General features: G+C 41.8%; 3 protein-coding genes across 3 annotated transcripts in view; 2 read left to right on the top strand and 1 right to left on the bottom strand.

Annotated features, from left to right (window-relative positions):
- The first annotated feature begins 1,145 nt into the window (after nucleotides 1-1,145).
- wfdc2 (WAP four-disulfide core domain 2) lies at nucleotides 1,146-2,602 on the top strand. Its single transcript, XM_079170511.1, has 4 exons — nucleotides 1,146-1,262; nucleotides 1,447-1,590; nucleotides 1,758-1,895; nucleotides 1,973-2,602. Exons 1-4 carry the CDS (start codon nucleotides 1,160-1,162, stop codon nucleotides 2,104-2,106), a joined length of 519 nt encoding a protein of 172 aa, XP_079026637.1. The 5' UTR covers nucleotides 1,146-1,159; the 3' UTR covers nucleotides 2,107-2,602.
- Nucleotides 2,603-3,279: 677 nt separating this feature from the next.
- Nucleotides 3,280-9,964, bottom strand: pigt (phosphatidylinositol glycan anchor biosynthesis, class T). Its single transcript, XM_079182562.1, has 11 exons — nucleotides 9,473-9,964; nucleotides 8,815-8,992; nucleotides 8,589-8,716; nucleotides 8,148-8,248; nucleotides 7,744-7,918; nucleotides 7,517-7,614; nucleotides 6,959-7,115; nucleotides 6,292-6,492; nucleotides 5,142-5,307; nucleotides 4,888-4,971; nucleotides 3,280-4,759 (listed from the first exon to the last, which is right to left on the bottom strand). Exons 1-11 carry the CDS (start codon nucleotides 9,888-9,890, stop codon nucleotides 4,510-4,512), a joined length of 1,956 nt encoding a protein of 651 aa, XP_079038688.1. The 5' UTR covers nucleotides 9,891-9,964; the 3' UTR covers nucleotides 3,280-4,509.
- Nucleotides 9,965-10,916: 952 nt separating this feature from the next.
- The window catches only part of phactr3a (phosphatase and actin regulator 3a), a 28,142-nt gene continuing 20,635 nt past the window's right edge, over nucleotides 10,917-18,423 (top strand). Inside the window, exon 1 of the mRNA XM_079179383.1 lies at nucleotides 10,917-11,044. Coding sequence (XP_079035509.1) covers nucleotides 10,942-11,044 — 103 coding nt within the window. The 5' untranslated portion in view covers nucleotides 10,917-10,941. The remainder of the gene's footprint in view (nucleotides 11,045-18,423) is intronic.

Here is an 18,423-nt window from a genome sequence, read left to right as displayed (position 1 = left end):
CTTCAAATCACATTCATGAGACAATTTGTCTAATTTCAAATGAGATTTTAGAGAAAATGGTGCATTGTTACAAAATAATTCTAAAACAGGCTAATAGCAGACCACCTCGAGGTCTCACTCTGAAATAACCAGGACATTCTGATGTAGGATTCCAAAATTAAAGCCCTTCAAAATCTCATTCATGAGACAATTTGTCTAATTTAAGCACAGGATAAGGGATAGGGTTAGGGTTCGGGTTAGTCGTGCGCTGTGATTGGTCAGTGGGCCAGCGCGTGACGAATGTGAAATTTAAGGAAGCTGGCAGAAGTTAGTTGGAGTAGTAAAGTTCAAATTGAAAGATATGGAAGACATTTTTAGGGTTTTGCTTGGTGTAGTTTATTTATTTTTATGAACGGTGTTCCTGGCTGACAGTGTCGCACATTTTATGGCTGGGAATGTGTTTCATTTTAACTGAGCATCTTGGTGTTTGGAGCGATGCTACGCTAACCTGAGGACGCCATAGCACGGCAGGACACTACGGTGCTTTTGAAAACTTTTGGAGAAACCCGAGTGGATCTGGTCGCGGCCGATTCGTCCATGAGTCGAGAAGGACTTCTTACTGGAACTGAAACGATGTACTGGGATTAAACTCTTTGTTTACAAAGAAAGGAGGATGGACTTTGTCTTTAAGTGAACAGCATTCGGTAAGTGACAAACTGCGTTTGTTTGTTTTTTACACCTGCAGTAACGTTACTACTGCTCATTTGTCTGTCGTGTTGTTTTTATGAATAATATTTGAATGGCTCGTGCTCTTGTGTGGTGGAATGCGTGGATCCGCTGCAGGTCTGCTGGATTGATGTGTCATTCTTTGTTGTCATATAAATATATGTGACTGGTTCATGACTTTGTTGTTGTCATTGTTGATTTGACGATGCTTTGTCCGTTAATGACGCAGCGTCCCGTCATACACGGATTCATGTATCTGCACCGTAGCTGTTCAACTGTAGTAGGACAGCACAGAAGGCCCAGGCATAAAATGCACGGCCCGCCACTGAGATATGGGAATGTAACTCTACAGGCACAAGGACCCAGCATTCTGTGGCTGGACTGCTCAGCCTGCAGGTTGTGTGTGGGGATATCTGTCCAAACAGGAGGACATTCTTGTGAGAAAGAAGTTAACATGGAGCTACACCGGCTGGCAGTTTGTGCACTGATTTTAACACTCAGTGCATTTGTGCACCATAACATAGTTTTTGCTGCAGAAGCTGGTGGTAATTCAACAGGTACGTTTGTTTTGTTTAATGTATAATATGCAAGTTCATTACTTACTTCTGAAAAAAAAGTGCATGTTTGTGTGTTTCATTCCACGACCATGTTTGGCAACTAGATACCTTCATTCATGTTATCCAGCTGATCTGTCCCCTCTGATCCTATCTCCTCTTCTGCTTCACTGCCTCTTTTTCTCAGCGATTCTTCTAAAACCAGGCCACTGCCCACGTCTCCTTAATGTTATCCCATCACATAAGGGGTGTGTGTGTGATGAAGACTGTCCTGCTGACCACAAATGCTGTGTCTTTGACTGTGGAGCTGTCTGTGTCCCTCCTGCTTTCAGTACGAGCCACAATGTTGAACTTTTTCTGAAGTGGGCAGCTGTTAAACCTTTGGTTCTATCTTCCCAGTGACTGAACTGACTCAAATCAAAGGAATCAAGCATGGACAGTATTTCAGATTTCTGTTGAAAGTCTCTTTGTATATATTCATTTCTCTTTTCCCTTCAGCCAAGCCAGGAGTGTGTCCTCGCAGGAACTGGGGCTCAGGACTGTGTGCTGAATATTGCTCCAATGACAATGACTGCCCCAATGATGAGAAGTGCTGCCACAATGGATGTGGACATGAGTGCATTGAACCATACACAGGTTCGATATGATCAACAGTGGCAAAATACTCCTCCTGTGGTGTTTGTGTGATCAAATATATTTTTTTGTCTCGTCAGTGAAGCCGGGTCGCTGCGCCTTTCCCCAGGGAACCCACATGTGTGCCGAGTTCTGCTATCATGACGGGCAGTGTCCAGGAGAGCAGAAGTGCTGCAAGACAACCTGTGGCCACGCCTGCAGTGAGCCCTGCTGATTGGACAGCACAGCAACTAGGCTACAACAACAGAAATGTATCATGTTCACTTTTTTTTTTTTACAATTTTCAACTCCATGGTAGCACACTTTGGTACAGTATTTGAGCACTGGTTTGCACAAAGTTGGATTCTTTGGGGGATTAAGTAAATTATTCTCCTTTAATATTGCTAATGATGCTAATTTATGTGCCTGTACTTTAAGTACGTACACAAATCAAATAGTGTTCTACTCTAAATTTGGAAGAGCAAGAACTAAAGAATAACCTGCAGGAGGGAATTAATTGATAGTCTTTAAAAGACCTACAGTATGTTCATGTTTTTCTTGATTAGTTTACAACTTGATTGATCTTACTTTGATGCCAATAACACTTTGGTTAGTATTTCTGTAGGAGTATTGATATTGTATATTCTAAATGGATGAAAATGTACTGTACTTGTATATCAGTTGCTTGTAGGTATGGAGCAATTTGTATTTCACCCAATAAACATGTTTCCAGCACCTAGAAATGTCTTTATGTATTCATCACCTTGCTGATTATAAGACTTGGATTTTACAGGTCACTTTTATGGGCTTTTTAGGCGAGAGCTTGGCTGAAAAAACAAGAAATGAAATATGCCAAGAATGGAAATTGTTACTGGCAGAAAACAAGACTATTTAAAGAGGTGGCCAAGAACGTCTGCTGCTCGAAGATTTCAACACTGTTGCACCACAACCTCACAAATCCTTAAATGCAGTTTAAATTGAATTTTTACATAAAACAGCCAAATAGATTTTTCTAATTGAATCACAAACCTATGCGCTAAATAAAGTGAAGGCTTTGTCCCAGAGAGCTGACGGGCCACTTATCATTGAAGTTATACATCCTATGATCTCTGGCTGAGTTTATCTCGCTCAGTGAGAGAACACAGTTCGCAGTTGACGAGATATGAAGGAATATGTGGAATGCTGCTTTTTCTTTTGTTTTTGTTGCCAGACGTGCAGGGGTGAGATTCGCTGACCGGCCAAACACAGAGACGTCTGTGTTTGTTTTCTCTGAGTCTGCCAGAAGTGGGGCCAAGTTTGTTTTCACAAAAATGTGGGCACTCAGTGGGAAGTAATACAGCTCCAGCTCCGGTGCAGTTTAGAGCGAAGTACCTTCTTGCACAGCTATACATTTGAATAAAATGACAGAAAGATGTTTGAGTTTATTTTAAAGGCAATAAAGAACACTAGTTATGCCACACGCACACGGTAACACTTCAAACATTCACATTCTGCACACTTTTTCCCTGCAAGTGACGCATAATGGACTTGGAGGCAGACAAACATAACAGAAAGTTTAACATACAAATACATGGTAGTATTTAATGGTTGACTAAAATATTTTCCATAATGACAAACTTCTATTCGCTATAAGACACTATGAAACCGCATTGAACGGATGAGTGAATGTGTTAACAACCCAACAAACTACAGGCAATTACTCATGAAGAGCTCCGCGGACAATCGTATTCAACATTCAAGCATGCATCCAACAACCAACAAGTGCAAAATAAATGTTTGGTAAGAGGGCTGTGCATTTTCTATAGAACAAATAGTTCCACACAAATAATGCATTTGCTCAAAACAAATTTAAAAATATGGTTTTGGTAACAAGTATTTTTGTGGTTATGTCTTCTTTCTCATACAATACTATAAAACATGTCAGATAAGACAAATGAATCAGAACTATTAAATATAGAGGACATTCCAATGGATGTCCCATAGTTAGACTTTGATGCTGTGTTCCTTTCCGGTCGGACAAAGGAAAGTTATTTGATGCCCTGTCATACGGTTTAAGGAAATATGACATTCTGACTTAAAAAGCGATTTTATTTGATCTTTCCTAGCAGGGAGATATAAATCAGCAGGTCAGGAACGCTGTATGAGAACATCTGAGCTCTGAGGCTTTGTAATGTTGTGTAAGGCCATTAGTCTCATATTTGTAGAAACATCATTTTAGCACTCATAAGAACAAAATGTCTCAGAGACATTGTGGCTACATTATGATGTAATGGAGTTATGGCTTCACACATCCAAAAAAACAATCAAACCAAAACACTCAGATGCAGTAACCATAGTAGCAAACTGCACAGCTTTGGTTCCTTGTAAAACAATAACAAAGCTCTTGCTTTCCATCCAAGGAGAGAAATGTCTTGTTTTGTCTTGTCCTTAGTCAGCAGGAAATTATCCTGAATACATTTATGTCCATAAGAATTATTTGTCTTCTTCTATTTGTAAAGAAAACCTTCAAGTTGACCATTTAAAAAAACATTCAAACCAGTGCTCGACTCAGTTCTTCCCTGAATATCACATGTTGGCCAGTGGTTTCACCAGAAGGAAAACTTCCTTTCTAAAAGTAGAGCCAGTTGGCATCTATTTTTCAGAGTGGCGGCACGCCCCGCATCTTGCGGATGATGTTGGCTATCCGCTTGGCCAAGCCCGGGCTGGGCTCCTCTATCTGGAAGCTCCGGGTCAGTAGGTTGTAGAGGGAGCCGTAGCCCACAGCCACCACAGTGCATGTCAGGCAGATGACATTATAAGGCATGCTGAAGTCTGGAGTTGGCAGGTTGACCAGCAGAGGCTCTGTGTAGACGCGCATAAAGTAGCTGGACTCCTCTTTACAGGGAAAACTGGAAGGAGATAAGACATTTTAACATTTGACTCTAATGCGTTTCTCTACAGGAACTCAAACAACACATGAATGAGTAGCAACAACAGGCATTTTCCTCGGAAAAACAAACAACTACTATATACTTACAAGCTGCTGAAAAGAGGCTTTTCCCGAGTGCTGTTTGTGTCCATGGCGACAATGCTTGGTACAAGAGAGCTGATCACTGAAGACCTGAATGTTGCAGAAACAGAACAATAAATACAAACCATCCACTCTTGCGCCGCTCAAAATCATACAGCATCAACAACTTGTGAGGGCACGTGAGAAGCAACATCTGCGCTGCTTCTTCTTTCAGCAACCTCTGTAAATCGCTTCAGAGAACAACTCTACACGCTGCATACCCGACATAGAAGCCGTGGTTGGGATCGGGTGTGTATTCAGTCCACTTGAGCAGAGCCCTCTCAAACTGCACTGTGACCTCAGTGACCGAGTTGGGAGGAAGCTGGACCAGCATCTCCAGCAGGTGGGGCCTCAGGCGGTCCTTAGACGGCTCGTAGTGGATGTAGCCTGGCGGAGGAAGAAACGCACGAGTGACCATTGACACGCTATTCTCATGTTTATCCATAGCCCTTTGTAGCATACTACATAAATAATGATAGTCTAAAAAATATATACATTTTATATATATTATATGTTTCCACTACAGCTTTCATGACAAAAGAATATGACTCAAGTTCTCCTCCTTCTGGTGAAAAGACGCACCTGCATGGAATTACATAAAACAATGATTCCTGTAGAGAAACTAATAACTTACAGCATGTAGCTAATGCAATAATTCGCCCTCTGTGTAGAGTTCATATTTTTTAGCAAAAACACGTAAACACTGTGGAATGTCATAAACAATGAAAAGAGTAGATATCATCTAGTAGAAGAACAGTCTTCTTTCCTCAAAATGTCAACATTCTTTTTATAAATACTCACTGATACTGATACTCACTGATACTACACTGATAACAGCGGCTCTACTTTACACAAAATGTTGAATGCAAACACTGAAAATCAGCTTTTTCTTGTGTTAACAGCAGCGTTTGCCAACAAATTACCAAAATAGTTGATCACATATCATGCGATTGTTGATGGAATAGTTAAAAACAAACAGCCATGCTTCTGTTATTTTCTGTTACAGCAATGCAAACTGACTTGGTGTATGTGTGTATGATATTTGATCTCATTTCTGCAGTGAGGGGAATTGAGAGTTTTTGTGCATATATTATGCTGCGTATGTACAGTGAAGGTAGTATCTCAAACTAACTTAATTGGGTGGGTAACTAAAGTACATTTACACAAAAATGTTACATTGTCTCATCTGACATATGCTCTTTGAATAAAGCCGATCTGATTTTTATAATCTCAAAATGCAACCAGTTGTAAGTCGCTTTCATTCACTTATCAAATACAGACAAACTGTTCCAGCATTTGGCACATTTGTAATTAACCCGATAGCAATTTTGTGTGCACACAGATCCCTCTCGGCTTTCTAAAGTGACTCACTGGGCTTGTTGTCCTTTCCCTTGCTGGTGACAGTGAGGGTGTGGATGTAGAGACGGAGGTACCAAGGCACAGATTCCAGCAGCAGCACAGGGAAAGACCTGTAGGGGTGGTTGTTGTACATCAGCGTGTGAATCTCTCCCGTCTGCAGCCCGTAACCAGCCACATAACGCTCAGCGTGGAGCAGGGGGCGCAGCATGTCTCCTGCAGGCCGGAATTATGAGACAAGGAGATTTAATGGACGACCATGAGGGAAACATTGCAGCAGAGACAATAAATACGACAATAAAAACACAGGTAGTGTTTGAATTTGAAATTTAGCAGAGTTGGAGAATAAGATTTATGAAAAATCTCGGAGAGCGTTTTCTTATTTGGCATTAAAAAAAAAAATGGAAACAGTCACAAGTTGAAACCACTTCAGCTGCTGCTTGGTGGGACGTTCTGTCGGTTGCAAAGGAACAGATTGCAGATACATCGGTGATTGCAATGCAAACAAAGAAAACACTGAGAATAGTGCTTACAAGATGTAACCCAGAGAGATATGACAAACAGATGTAGTTAACGCGTCGTTTTTTATGAACTCCTTTATAGTTCTTCTTGTTGCATTGAATAATTACACTACTGCATGTCCGGCCTCTTACACAAAGCTGTGTCATGCTCTGTCACTCACCCTCACTGGATTTCCAGCGGATCAGCAGGTTAAGGGAGCGCACGGTGCCAAAGGTGATTTGTTGGGTGAGATCGTAGACGGAGAAGGTTCGTCTGTCCCCCAGCACCATCGCCTGGCTCAGCAAGTGAGTGGCTGGGCTCACCTCATACTGTTCGCCCTGCAAAACGACATAGAATGTATCTTACGTCGCACCTCTCAATACACATCCTTGAGCTCTAACAAATACTTTGAATGCATTTCCTTCCTTATTAAACATTTGCAAAGTATTTGTTATAGTGTTTTAAATCCTGCATTGTTTATATCCATGTTTACTTGCTAGCTTCTTCACTGCCTTTGTTTGGCGCATTGCAGCATATCTTGGCCAGCTCATAAAGAAACAGCTCCAAAGCGCTACTGAAGGTAAGACAATACCCCAAAGGAAACCTTTAAATATCTCTTCCTTTGTACTGCTTTGACAGTTCAGCAAAACTAACCCTCTTTTGCTTTCTGTGAAGTTTGCATTGAGGGGAACAACTCATCATTTAGAGTGGATTACAGCGTATCATGTGGGAGTCAAACCTGAGGGTCGTCTGTGATGTCGATGTAGATTTTACTGGAGGAGGCCAGTGGACAAGCTTCTGTCAGGGTCCGAGAGAACATCTTAAAAAGATTCCACTCTGAGGGAACAAACAGCTGAAGTTAACTAAGGCCAGGGTGTCAGCATTATTGTACTACCAAACACAACATACCTCAGGAACTCTACACTTAAATGTGGGATAGTGCAGGAAAGCTGTGCTTTTGCTCACCCCGTTTGCCCTGTCCAGGGGTGTGCAGGTCAAAAACCACATTCAGCGTCTGTCTCAGCTCCCAGGATGTAGTTTTGCACTGCCAGTCCTTACACACGGGTCTGATGTGCACTGCTTGGGAATGAAAACTGCTGTGGAAGAGTTTCTCCGATTTCAACAGGACAGCAAGACCAGCCTACAACATGGCCCACATAAAGAAACGGAAGGAGAAACTGAATGCCAGTTTGAAAATATGATCTTGAGAATGTCTGCCTCATATGAGGTGTTCCAGACAAAAGATCATGAGCACACCTGGTGGGATTTACTTTAGAAAGGCAGAAATAAAGACACACACACACACACACACACAGACAGACACACAGACAGACACACAGACAGACACACACACACACACACACACTCACTTTGGATCCACATGGCAAGAGTTTCTTCCAGGGTGTCAAATTCTCAGTGCAAACAATCTCTCGTGGGAGGGTGGCATAGCGAAGGAAGCGGTGGTCTGTCTCTTTAAGATCAACACGAAAAACAAAAATCAGTCGATAAGTGATGCACCTTGGATAAAATGTGTACAATAATTAATATGAAATTGGTGGAAGGTTGGTAGGGTTAATGAGTTCAACTCAGATGTGGATGTTTTCACAACAAGTGCTCTTGTACAGTCCTCTCGTATGTAATTACAAAGATGAATATGAGAGAATTTGTTTTTTTTAAGTTGCAAAGCACGTTTCCTGTACGGATGGAATGAGATCTGTTGGATATTTAAATGTTGATGTGCTGTCATAATTAACTCATCACTAGAAAGCCTTACAGAATGCAAAGGGGAGACAAAAGAAGGCTCTCTGTACCGTTGCCTATTCCCAGCGGTTTGAAAGACGCACTGGGCTGAACAGTGTTGGTGGAGTCAATGAAGTTCAGTGAAGCGCAGAAGATCCCAGACAAAACGTTCGTCAGCTCCTTCCATGTGCCATCGACACTAAAAAGGGCAGAACGATGGCACAGAAATGATATACATAGGATGACATACTAGGATTTGAGGGAAAAAAAAAGAGCTTGTTTTAAGGATGAACCTACTCTGTCACAGAGTCCTGGAACCAGACCCACAGTTCAGCCCCGGGAGGGGAGGGAAGAAAGGGCTGCCCCCACTGCATGGTCCTCCAGTAGCCCTGCGTGAAGGAGATGTGCAGCTCTCGCACCGAGAACTTGGAGATGACCTGACCCAGTGACTTGGGAAATAGCCGATAGTGGGACACTGAAAAAACATAAAATAACATTATGGAGTTTAGGATTACGGTGAATAGTACTTATTTCTTGTACTTTACTAAATGTCGACATTAACCAAACGGGGGAGGGGGAATAGATGTGTTCCTGTTGTGACGAACAAGGTAGAATTGTAAGACATTTTAATGTCAATTAGAAGAGGAATAAAGCCAAATTCACAACTTTAAACTAAAGACAAAACATGCTGTTTTAGTTGGTTAATGTTCTCACTGTTCTCATCAGACTAACGTTACCGGGAGAATTAAAGAACCACTTAGAAACCTGAATATCGAACGTTTACGCTTCACGACTATTTCACAACCTCCATATACACTGAATCTATTACCATCTTTTAAATGCAGGGTATGGATATTTCCAGATGCAAGCTATTACCATAAAAACAACACGTCCATGTGTGACTCAAAATGAGTCGCATGTTTACTAACAGCCAGTTGATGACGTCATAGCTTACCTTTGTTTCCTCTCAGGAAGTCAGTGTCCCACAGGGTGCGGAACTGGAAGCTGGCATAAATATCTCCGGAGTGAAGCGGTCTGATGACCAGTTCCTCCTGAAAATCGTCTTTAGGCGGGGGTACCGAGGAGTGGACCACGGTTTCGGGGGCAGAAGTGTCCGGTTTGTCGGTTGCCACCTCATCCGGAGTCGCCTCTTCAACCTCAGTTGCTTCCCACCGCCTCTCCTCCTCCACCGCAGGCTGCTCGGCCGTTTGTTCCGTTTGTTCCACTGTTTCTGTGACTGTTTGTGGATTATCGACAGCAGTGGCGTGATGATCACCGGTTGGTGTCGTCTCTTGACTGCCTACGACAATAAACACCCACGAACTACAAAGAATAAGCAGCAGAGCCGAGTGGCTGCACCTGTGGGCTGCCATCTTTCTCCAACAGTGGCGATTCACTTCCGCATTGACGCGTCATTCGCGGAACCAGCCAATGGGCTGCTTCCATATGTAGTCGTGTGGCACTGATGTCAACCTTCTTTGTTTTAAGCAAAACTACCGTTTTTTTCATGATATTATACAAGTAAATACTAATATGGAGCTTTAGCTATTCTATTTCAAGCAATTATTATCAACAGTACTATTGTAATACATTTTAGAAGTACTTATTTATGTGGAAGAGAATAATATTTTTTTGGATTTTACATTAGAGGTTTTCTTTTCACATACATTGTGCTTCGAACAATGTACTTGCTGCATTTTTTGACGTGATGAAGCTGTGTTAATGTTTAAAAATAGATAAATAGACGTGCATTCTTCTTATTCTTCTACAACAAATAATGAATATCCAAGCAGCCCAAGAGTACATAAATACACATCATCAGTTGACGAGTATCATATGACAATTGATGCATTTTAACTAACTAACCAATTACAGGCAATGACATATTCTCGAGTATGGCCTTTAAATTACATGGAATTGCAGCGTTATCTCGGTTGCTTAAACCTATAAAGCTGAAATACCGAAGAACCCTAAACGATGCATGTTGATTGGGGTTGGGGGTGGGGGGATAAAAGCATGATCTGTTGATGATAGATTGTCATTATAAAATACATATATATATTAATTATAAGCTCCAAAAAATGTATCAATGTGTGCAGCATGCTACTATGTGTTTTGGATATTTTGTCGTTGTTGCTCGACAGGGACGGGCATCATCGGGGGCATATCACCCCTCCCACATCCATACACATCATCGCGCACACAGCCCAGACACACACACGCATACACATACACACACACACACACACACACACACACACACACACACTGAATTTCTGCTCAGCCATGGCTCCCTGGTAGATGCTCAAAGCGGCTGTTGTCAGAGCGAATTAAATCTGCACTCGCTCGCTGCTTTCCTCCTGACCTTGCCTGCCTCTGGTTGGGTTTTCAATATTTTATTCAGGATTCCTGTGCTGTGTCCCTATGGCTACATCGGATGGACTAGACGGCTGTCTGCACCGAGGCAGATCTCAAAGTGACCCGAACATACTCCCCGAACCGGGCATCGATTTGGCTCATGGCACAGGTAAGATAGACGCGTCATTGTCTGGGTATTTATTTGCTATATATGCAAGCCTTTTTGTTTTTATGTTTCCGCTTCTTTGGCGATGCAGCGGTTTCCAAAAGGCATCATTGCTTGCACAGTGGGATATCGCAAACACCGAGGGATAATTAGCGCATATGCTTCCAACCTTGGACGTAAAATACGGGCTGTAACACCGAATCGTGGAGCTGCAAATTGAAAATGAATGTGCCATATCAGCGTCTATGAATGGCTGCATGCCCCTCCAGATTTAGCGCGTTACAAAGACGCCTGTAGCCCATTGGGCTGTCATGGCTGCAAGTACTATTTAGGAATCAGCGTGTAGGTCGTTTAATATGATATTAGCGCGTGCAACATTTACAGTATATTGCCTTCTGCATGATGCCAACATCCCTACAGAGCGCGTACATTCATCTCAAAATCCGCATGCATGTGTGGTCCATGATGCTCGGCTGAACGTATTTGTTGTCTTATCTATAAGCCACCATTATAGCCTCGTTATTCTGGAGACACATGGGTTTTGGCGTTAGGTTTTGGTGTGTTGAATTTTCAAAAGGCACATGAACATCTCTTTTTTTATTTATTTTTTACAAGCCTATTGCTCTGACCCTGCGTATTGACAGCTCTGTCACCCCCCCTCCCTCTTCCCCATACTGAAATGATCACTGTTGTGATCAATGGCCGGCCATCCACGTGATGAAGGCAATGGTTGGAAATATCTCCAATTCTGCACAGCCATGCACTCACAAGCTATCGATTCACCAATTCCTGCATCCTGCAGGTGTGCTTTTCAACATGGAGCCCATGTCTATCGCTCTGTGGTCTGTTAGTCATCCCTCTGCATAAGGAATAATTAATTGATCTTTCATTAATAAGAGGAGAACACCAGGGAGCAGTCATGTCCTGCACTTCTCTGATGAACCCCTGCAAATAGACTTCATGTGACTCTTGTGTTCGCTGTAAATTCTTCTCGCTCCTGAATATACCTTCAGTGCAAGAACATGGTTTGATTTTTTTTTTTTACATAAGTGAGGCTATTTATGGTCATATTGTGTGGGCTTAGAAAGAGTCATCGCCTTTACTCCCACGCATGGTGAGTTTTACGCACATGAAGAATGCTTGACAGAATGATTCAGAAAAAACAAACAGCATCATACACCTTTCAACTGTTCACTAACGAGGCCCATGTTTTACACACCCCTCAAATCACACCTGTCTGCAATCATCAACTGGCCATGGCACATTTTAATGGACTCTTGCCGAATTCAACCCTCCTATGGACGATTTAATTCACACATAGGTGGATGTGATAATGTCACACTGGGTCTTTGACACACCTGAATAAACAACGTAGCAGCTTGGCAGATCAGCCGTCGCTAGTGATGAGAGCTAATATTAGGGAACACTGAATATCAGCCTCTTGCACTGGAATATGCACAACCGCATTATTGTCAACGATGTGAATACAGTTGTCAATACACTGCAAGGACAATGTTAGTGTCTGGTGACCTAAAGTACACAACAGTGCCCACCCGTGTGGATCATTACTGCGCAAGCGGCTGGGACACCAGTCTTTGCCAAAGGATTACTTTGGCAAAGACTGCCCTTTTCCCCCAACACAGTGGCCCTTGCAGCTGCAGAGGCTGACACTGTATTCATCCACTTACTCAACACTAGGGAGACGAGTCAATAGAGACAGCAGTCACAGTGGCCCATCACAGAGAATACGAGCTATGTTTTCTCTTGAATGAAGGTGCAGTAAGCAGGACAAGTCTTAAAACTGTCCCAACAATCCAATCCTACTTCTTATTAAGTGTGTGGAATTACATTTCAAAGTGTTCAGGCTTGACTCTGATAATGTTTTCTCTCATTGTTGCAATTCTTTTTTTATTCCGGTAAATTTGTCTTGTGGAAACTAAATGGAGTCCTCCTCTTTGAGCATCTGTTTTATATTTCACAGTTATTTAGGAACATAAGTCCGGTAACAGGAGCAGCGGTATACAACTTGTTTAGTCAGTTTGTTCAGGACCCTTTGCATTCTACTGCTAATAAAATGTCACTTTCACTAAAACTTCTACTTAGTCATTGCAGTGTCAACCAAGTTAATGGTGTGGAGAGGATACCTTCAAGCTTTGCAGACAGAAAGCATGTCCAGGCAGGGCTGTCACTGTGGCCTAATTTCTCGAAGTAAAGTCTTATAGAAATATGGGATTCCTGAGAAACTCTGGTGAGGAAAATGTAGGCAGGAAGTTTGGAAAGAGTTACATAAGACACATATCAGGAGAGAGTAGAATGAGAATATCAGTTATTCAGTACAAAAAAACACAAATACCGTGCAGATACAGCTACAACTAATTATTAATTCAATCATCAGTTCCCCATTTTATGCTTTTTTGGATTAAACGATTCATATTTTAGTTTAGAAAATGTCATAACAGAGTAGAAATCCACATCCCAATTTCCTCGAGCCAGAGTTGATGTCTTCATATTACTTGTTTGATCTGACAAACAGTCCATACCCCCCAAATATTCCAAGTACAATGATTAAAAAACGCAGCATAAAGCAGCTCCTTAAGAAGTGGGAACTAAAATTAGTTTGTCCCTATATTTCAAACTGAAGAAATAAATGCTAGGAGTGATAAGACTTCAGTTACATTTCTTTAATTAATCGTCTAATCGTTTTAGCATTACCGTAAGTGCAAATGACCAACCACACAAATAGTGCTGTAATATTTCGTTAAGAAAATAGCTTTTTATGTGCCCTCGCTCTTGGTGAGTCCGAATGCTGGTTAAGTGAAAGGACAGCGTACCTAGATATCGAATTGGTCATCTGGCACAAGGCCACTTCAACACGGTGGATCTCAGCTCACATTGCGGCTTAAACACGTGAACAGTCGGACCCACTTTGGTTGGTTACAGGACAGCGTCTCCTACCACAAGTGCCCACTGAGCAGAGATTTTTTTAGGTCTCATCCTCCTTCATCGGTCTGACTGATACCTGGATAATCCTCTCAGATCTGACATCAGAAGGATCTCTGAGGATTGCAGGTATAAGTGGAGCCCCCCTAATGAACAAGGAGATACTTCAAACCCTGTGAAAGCTGATATTGAGCTGTGACGATGACTCACCCCAAACCAGAGCAATGTCTTGCACATAATACCTCCCTTTTGCTCAGGCCTTGATGAGTAAATATGGGACATTTTGAGTCAGTGGGTCTTATATAATGTACTCCCCGTAAAAAAAGGTTTTGCTTAAAATGAAGAAGTAACAATGGACGCAAAATGGTATTAGGAATGTGTAAAACAAAGGGGGACGTATTATGCTAATTTTCAAGTTCTTACTTATGTGTTTGGTCTTTCTAGCAGAGCATATTTATATGCTTTATGTTAAAAAAAATCTTGCTCTTCTATGTATTTTTCTGAATGATTTTCAACCTCCTCTAGAGTCAAGAAGCAGGGTGGGAACTTGTTGCATTCAGCGGTGGATCACATGAGTTAAGGGGATAAAACAACAGTGACTGAGAGGTGAGAAGTTTTTCAGTCTAAGAAAAGTTGGAGGAAGTGAGAATCAGACACCAGAAAATAATTATTCTATAACAGTTAAAGTCTGTAAATATCTCAGTATGACATCCTGCTGTCTATGTTTGGCCAGGTGATCAGCATTACTAAGCAGAAATACACCTCGCCACATTTGAAGGAAGTAAACCAAGGAATGCCAAGTATTTGCCAGCATGACAGGTGTTTAAAGGGAGATTCAGTATTTAAAGTGATCCTTCGAATACAGTGAAGTCAAGTTACAGTAATATTTGCGTCTGTTTGCAGAATGAGTTTGGCTAGAAACTGGGTGGGTACAGGAGAAATTTTACAGACTGTAGCCTATATCACTGTTGGATTGTAACACAAATGGAAGATATTCTCAGTAGAGCCGAAACAATTAGTCGATTCATCGATTACTCCCACTATTTTGATAATTCATCAAATTAGTCATTTTCTAAGCAAAATTGCCAAAAAATATCTGGTTTAATGTTTGTATCTGCTGCTTTTTCTATCTTAAATCATAGTTAACTGAATATCTTTGTGTTCTGGACTGTTAGATGGACAAAACAAGACATATGAAAACATTTTCTAGACAATGAAAATATTGTTAAAATCATGGTTTTTGAATTGTTCTTTAGCTGCCATCAAGGAGAACACAATAAAATAATGCTCACATAGATCGACTCAAGCAAGCTTTCAGTATCAGGATGCACTGTCGTAAGATTTAGTCTTCAGAAGAACCACCTGCAAGCACATGAAGCCCAGCCTCAATTAGTTCTCACATACTTTCAGTAGCGGAGCTGTAATTCATGCTAGCGTCACAACTCATTGGTCATGGTCAGCCTAAAGGGACTGTGAGTCAGTCAAGGCCACCTGTTAGCAGTAGCCACTGGAGAGCTATTAGTTTCTCTCCTCCATGATGCTATAAAGGTCCTCACAGAGGCCAAGGAGACAAACACTCTGTCATAGAGCCTTCCTGGTTGCCTAAATATATGCTTTCACCAACATGAAATGTTTCGTTTTTTTATTATTAATTGATGTAGTGATGAATGTTTTAAAGCTGGCCCTTAAGGATAGTGATACACATCCGCTAGTCTAGGACTACAAGCACTGACTCATTCAGTCATTTTATAGTTTCCTGTCTTTGTTAAGGATGGGCGATATGAATGAAATGTTCTTTAACATTATATGTCATTTTATACCATAATAGTCACCTTTGTATATACAAATCTGAATAAATGATAAAAAACATACTTCCATATGGGGCATGAGGAGTCACTTAGTGGTTTAATTAGAAAGCATGAATCATATGCTGTGGCCTTCGTCAGACCTTTTAGAGCGATGCGTTAACATGTATCTGTTGGAGGAATGATGTTCATCACTCCAGTTTAATTCTTGGATAATCAATAATGCCAAGAAGATTTGAAGCTGTTTGATGATTGATACTATGTTAATTTTCTGGCAATTCAATTGGAAAACGGTTTAAGCCGTCAAAATGACAAGTTGGGAAGGTCTTTGTTTTGGCTTATCAAGTGTATTAAATACTTGACAATCGAGGCACTTCATCACATTGATAAATATTGCCATAAAGCAGACCTACTGATCTGCATCACTGCCCAGAGATATTAACAGAACAGAAAATGCATAGCAAAATCTCTACTGGATGACAAATCTCTTCTCCATTGTCTTTCAGATAGGGCTGCAACTAACTATTATTTGATCATCCGCCCATTTTTTCTATTCATTGTGTAGTCTGTAAAATGTCGGAGAACTGTGAGAAAATCATCACAATAACACATATCGCAATTTCATCTCATATAATTGTCAACTGTCTTGTTTTGTCCAATCAACTGTCAAAAACCAAAGGCTATTCAATTTACAAGGATATAAAGCAGAGAAGCAACACACACTGGAGCCAGGAAATGTGCTTTTGTGTTAGTCTTCCTTTTCTCCTCTCTGTCTGTAACATATCTGCACGTTGTACCAACCGTACTGTCACATTGTGGATCCACGACCGCTGAGTAGTGAATGGTAATAAGCTGCATCTGGACGTTTTGTTGAGCTCTGCTCTCTGTGGACGCCTTCACTGTCTTTCAGCAGCCCATGAAAATGGAGCACAAAAAACGACGACAACAACAAAAGCTCTACATCATGCCTGCTCCCTGTGGATGTGGGAGCAGATTAGGCATTTGACAGCGTCTGAGCCATGTGTGGCTGCGCCAGTTGTTTGCGTGCAAACACCTGCATGTCAGTGTGATTTTTTTGGGGCGGGTGCATTCAAGTGTGCATTGATCTGCAGGAGAACTGGCAGGGCTGTGCAGACTCGCGCAATGAAAACAATCACAAAATCACAGCCGAAATGGGCTAGAATGAGACAGTCAGGCAGTTGAACAGACAGCCCTTGGAGAACAGAGAATGAAGACCCAAGCAGCCCTCAACACCTGTCAGAGAAACCAGCGTAAAGGCTGCATGAAATGGAGCTATTTAGCCTTTAAATGCTGAGGTGAAATGGAGTTCACGAAGTTGTATGCACTATGCTGAGAAGGGTAAAGAGCAAAGATGAGGAAACTCCTCTGGGTATCGAGTCTGTAGAACAGTGGAGACCTTTTTTGGAAGGAAAGGAGAAGAAAAGGACAGAAGAGGAGACTGAATTAGTGAAGCAGAGAGGAGGTGGAGGAGCGGCAAACAGAGCAAGGAGAGAAATAGATGAGGAAGAGGCAGCCTTCGGTGAAAGAAAGTCAAGGAATCGTCCCTATTGCTAACATGGCCACGGTGAGATGATGGATCGTCTACAGGAGACCATTAACAAAGAGGCAGTCGCTGTGTGGTTTGCAAAGCTTCTGCATGAGCTCCAGTACTGGACAGTTTTTCATGGATCCTATGGAGACCTTTTAGCGATATAGCTACGCCAAGGATACTAAATTCCTCTTTTTATCTAAATCTGTAAATAACCTAAAACCTGCAATAGTTTGGGGCCAAATACAAGAGTTTGGTCTCTACTAACTCCTGAGAAAATATCTGCCGCTTTAGCTGCTAAATGCTCCACTACGTTCACTGGCTGGTCGCCAAATTTGTCTGTCTGCTGTTTAGTGCTGGGCAGGTAGCGTACAGTGGGTATTAAAAGTTATTTTGCTGAAAGGGGCTGCCAAAAACAATACTGTGAGAGCGGTGAGAGTGAAACAAAATTGTAAAATTGCAAGCCATAAAACAGAAACGATGAGCTGAAAGACACTATAAAGGGAAACAGCAGAATCGGGTGGCATTTTTCTGTGGGTTCTTGATTTTATACAACTCTTCTGTCAAGCATTGAATTACCATCTACATAAAAAATACGATTATAGCCCCTTCAAGTAAGGCTGTAAAAGAATATAGGAAAAGAGTCCAATTCATCTTCTTGCTCATATGTCAGTATGTTTTTATCATCCACAGCAGCACTCCCAGTGTCTCTCTCGCTCTCTCTCTTTCTCTTCCTCTCTCACACACAGACACACACATAAATCAATGTATTGTATCCTCACACCTGTTCATAGCCGCTGTGTCCCTCTCTCCTGACAAACCTAACAGATTCAGTCAGAGATAGATGAAGAGTCCAGAGGGGAGTTCTGGGTCCCATCACAGATAAACGCTCCTGTCCGGGATGGAGAAACGTAGGGGACAGGTAGGACGGAGGCATAAATCAAGGATGGAGTGAGAAAGAAAGAAAAGAACCAACTTCTAATGCAGGGGAGGTATGATGAGGCAGACTGAAAGACTTTAGACCACCATAGAGTGACTGTTTGATAGGCACTTACACTACAGTATTATTGAACATCTCCTCCAGGGCC

The sequence above is a fragment of the Pholis gunnellus genome (assembly GCF_910591455.1).
Source record: "Pholis gunnellus genome assembly, chromosome: 2".
NCBI lineage: Eukaryota > Metazoa > Chordata > Actinopteri > Perciformes > Pholidae > Pholis > Pholis gunnellus.
The sequence above is the reverse complement of the archived record's forward strand: the minus strand, read 5'-3'. Positions and strand labels throughout refer to the sequence as shown.

Excerpts from the sequence above, each read along its gene's own strand:
- wfdc2 (XM_079170511.1), top strand. The coding sequence starts at position 1,160 with ATGGAGCTACACCGGCTGGCAGTTTGTGCACTGATTTTAACACTCAGT. Across the intron at positions 1,591-1,757 it reads CTGTGTCCCTCCTGCTTTCA|CCAAGCCAGGAGTGTGTCCT; the intron begins GTACGAGCCACA and ends TTTTCCCTTCAG. Across the intron at positions 1,896-1,972 it reads GTGCATTGAACCATACACAG|TGAAGCCGGGTCGCTGCGCC; the intron begins GTTCGATATGAT and ends TTGTCTCGTCAG.
- pigt (XM_079182562.1), bottom strand. The coding sequence starts at position 9,890 with ATGGCAGCCCACAGGTGCAGCCACTCGGCTCTGCTGCTTATTCTTTGT. Across the intron at positions 8,717-8,814 it reads TTCCAGGACTCTGTGACAGA|TGTCGATGGCACATGGAAGG; the intron begins GTAGGTTCATCC and ends TGCCCTTTTTAG. Across the intron at positions 8,249-8,588 it reads ACCGCTGGGAATAGGCAACG|AGACAGACCACCGCTTCCTT; the intron begins GTACAGAGAGCC and ends TTGATCTTAAAG.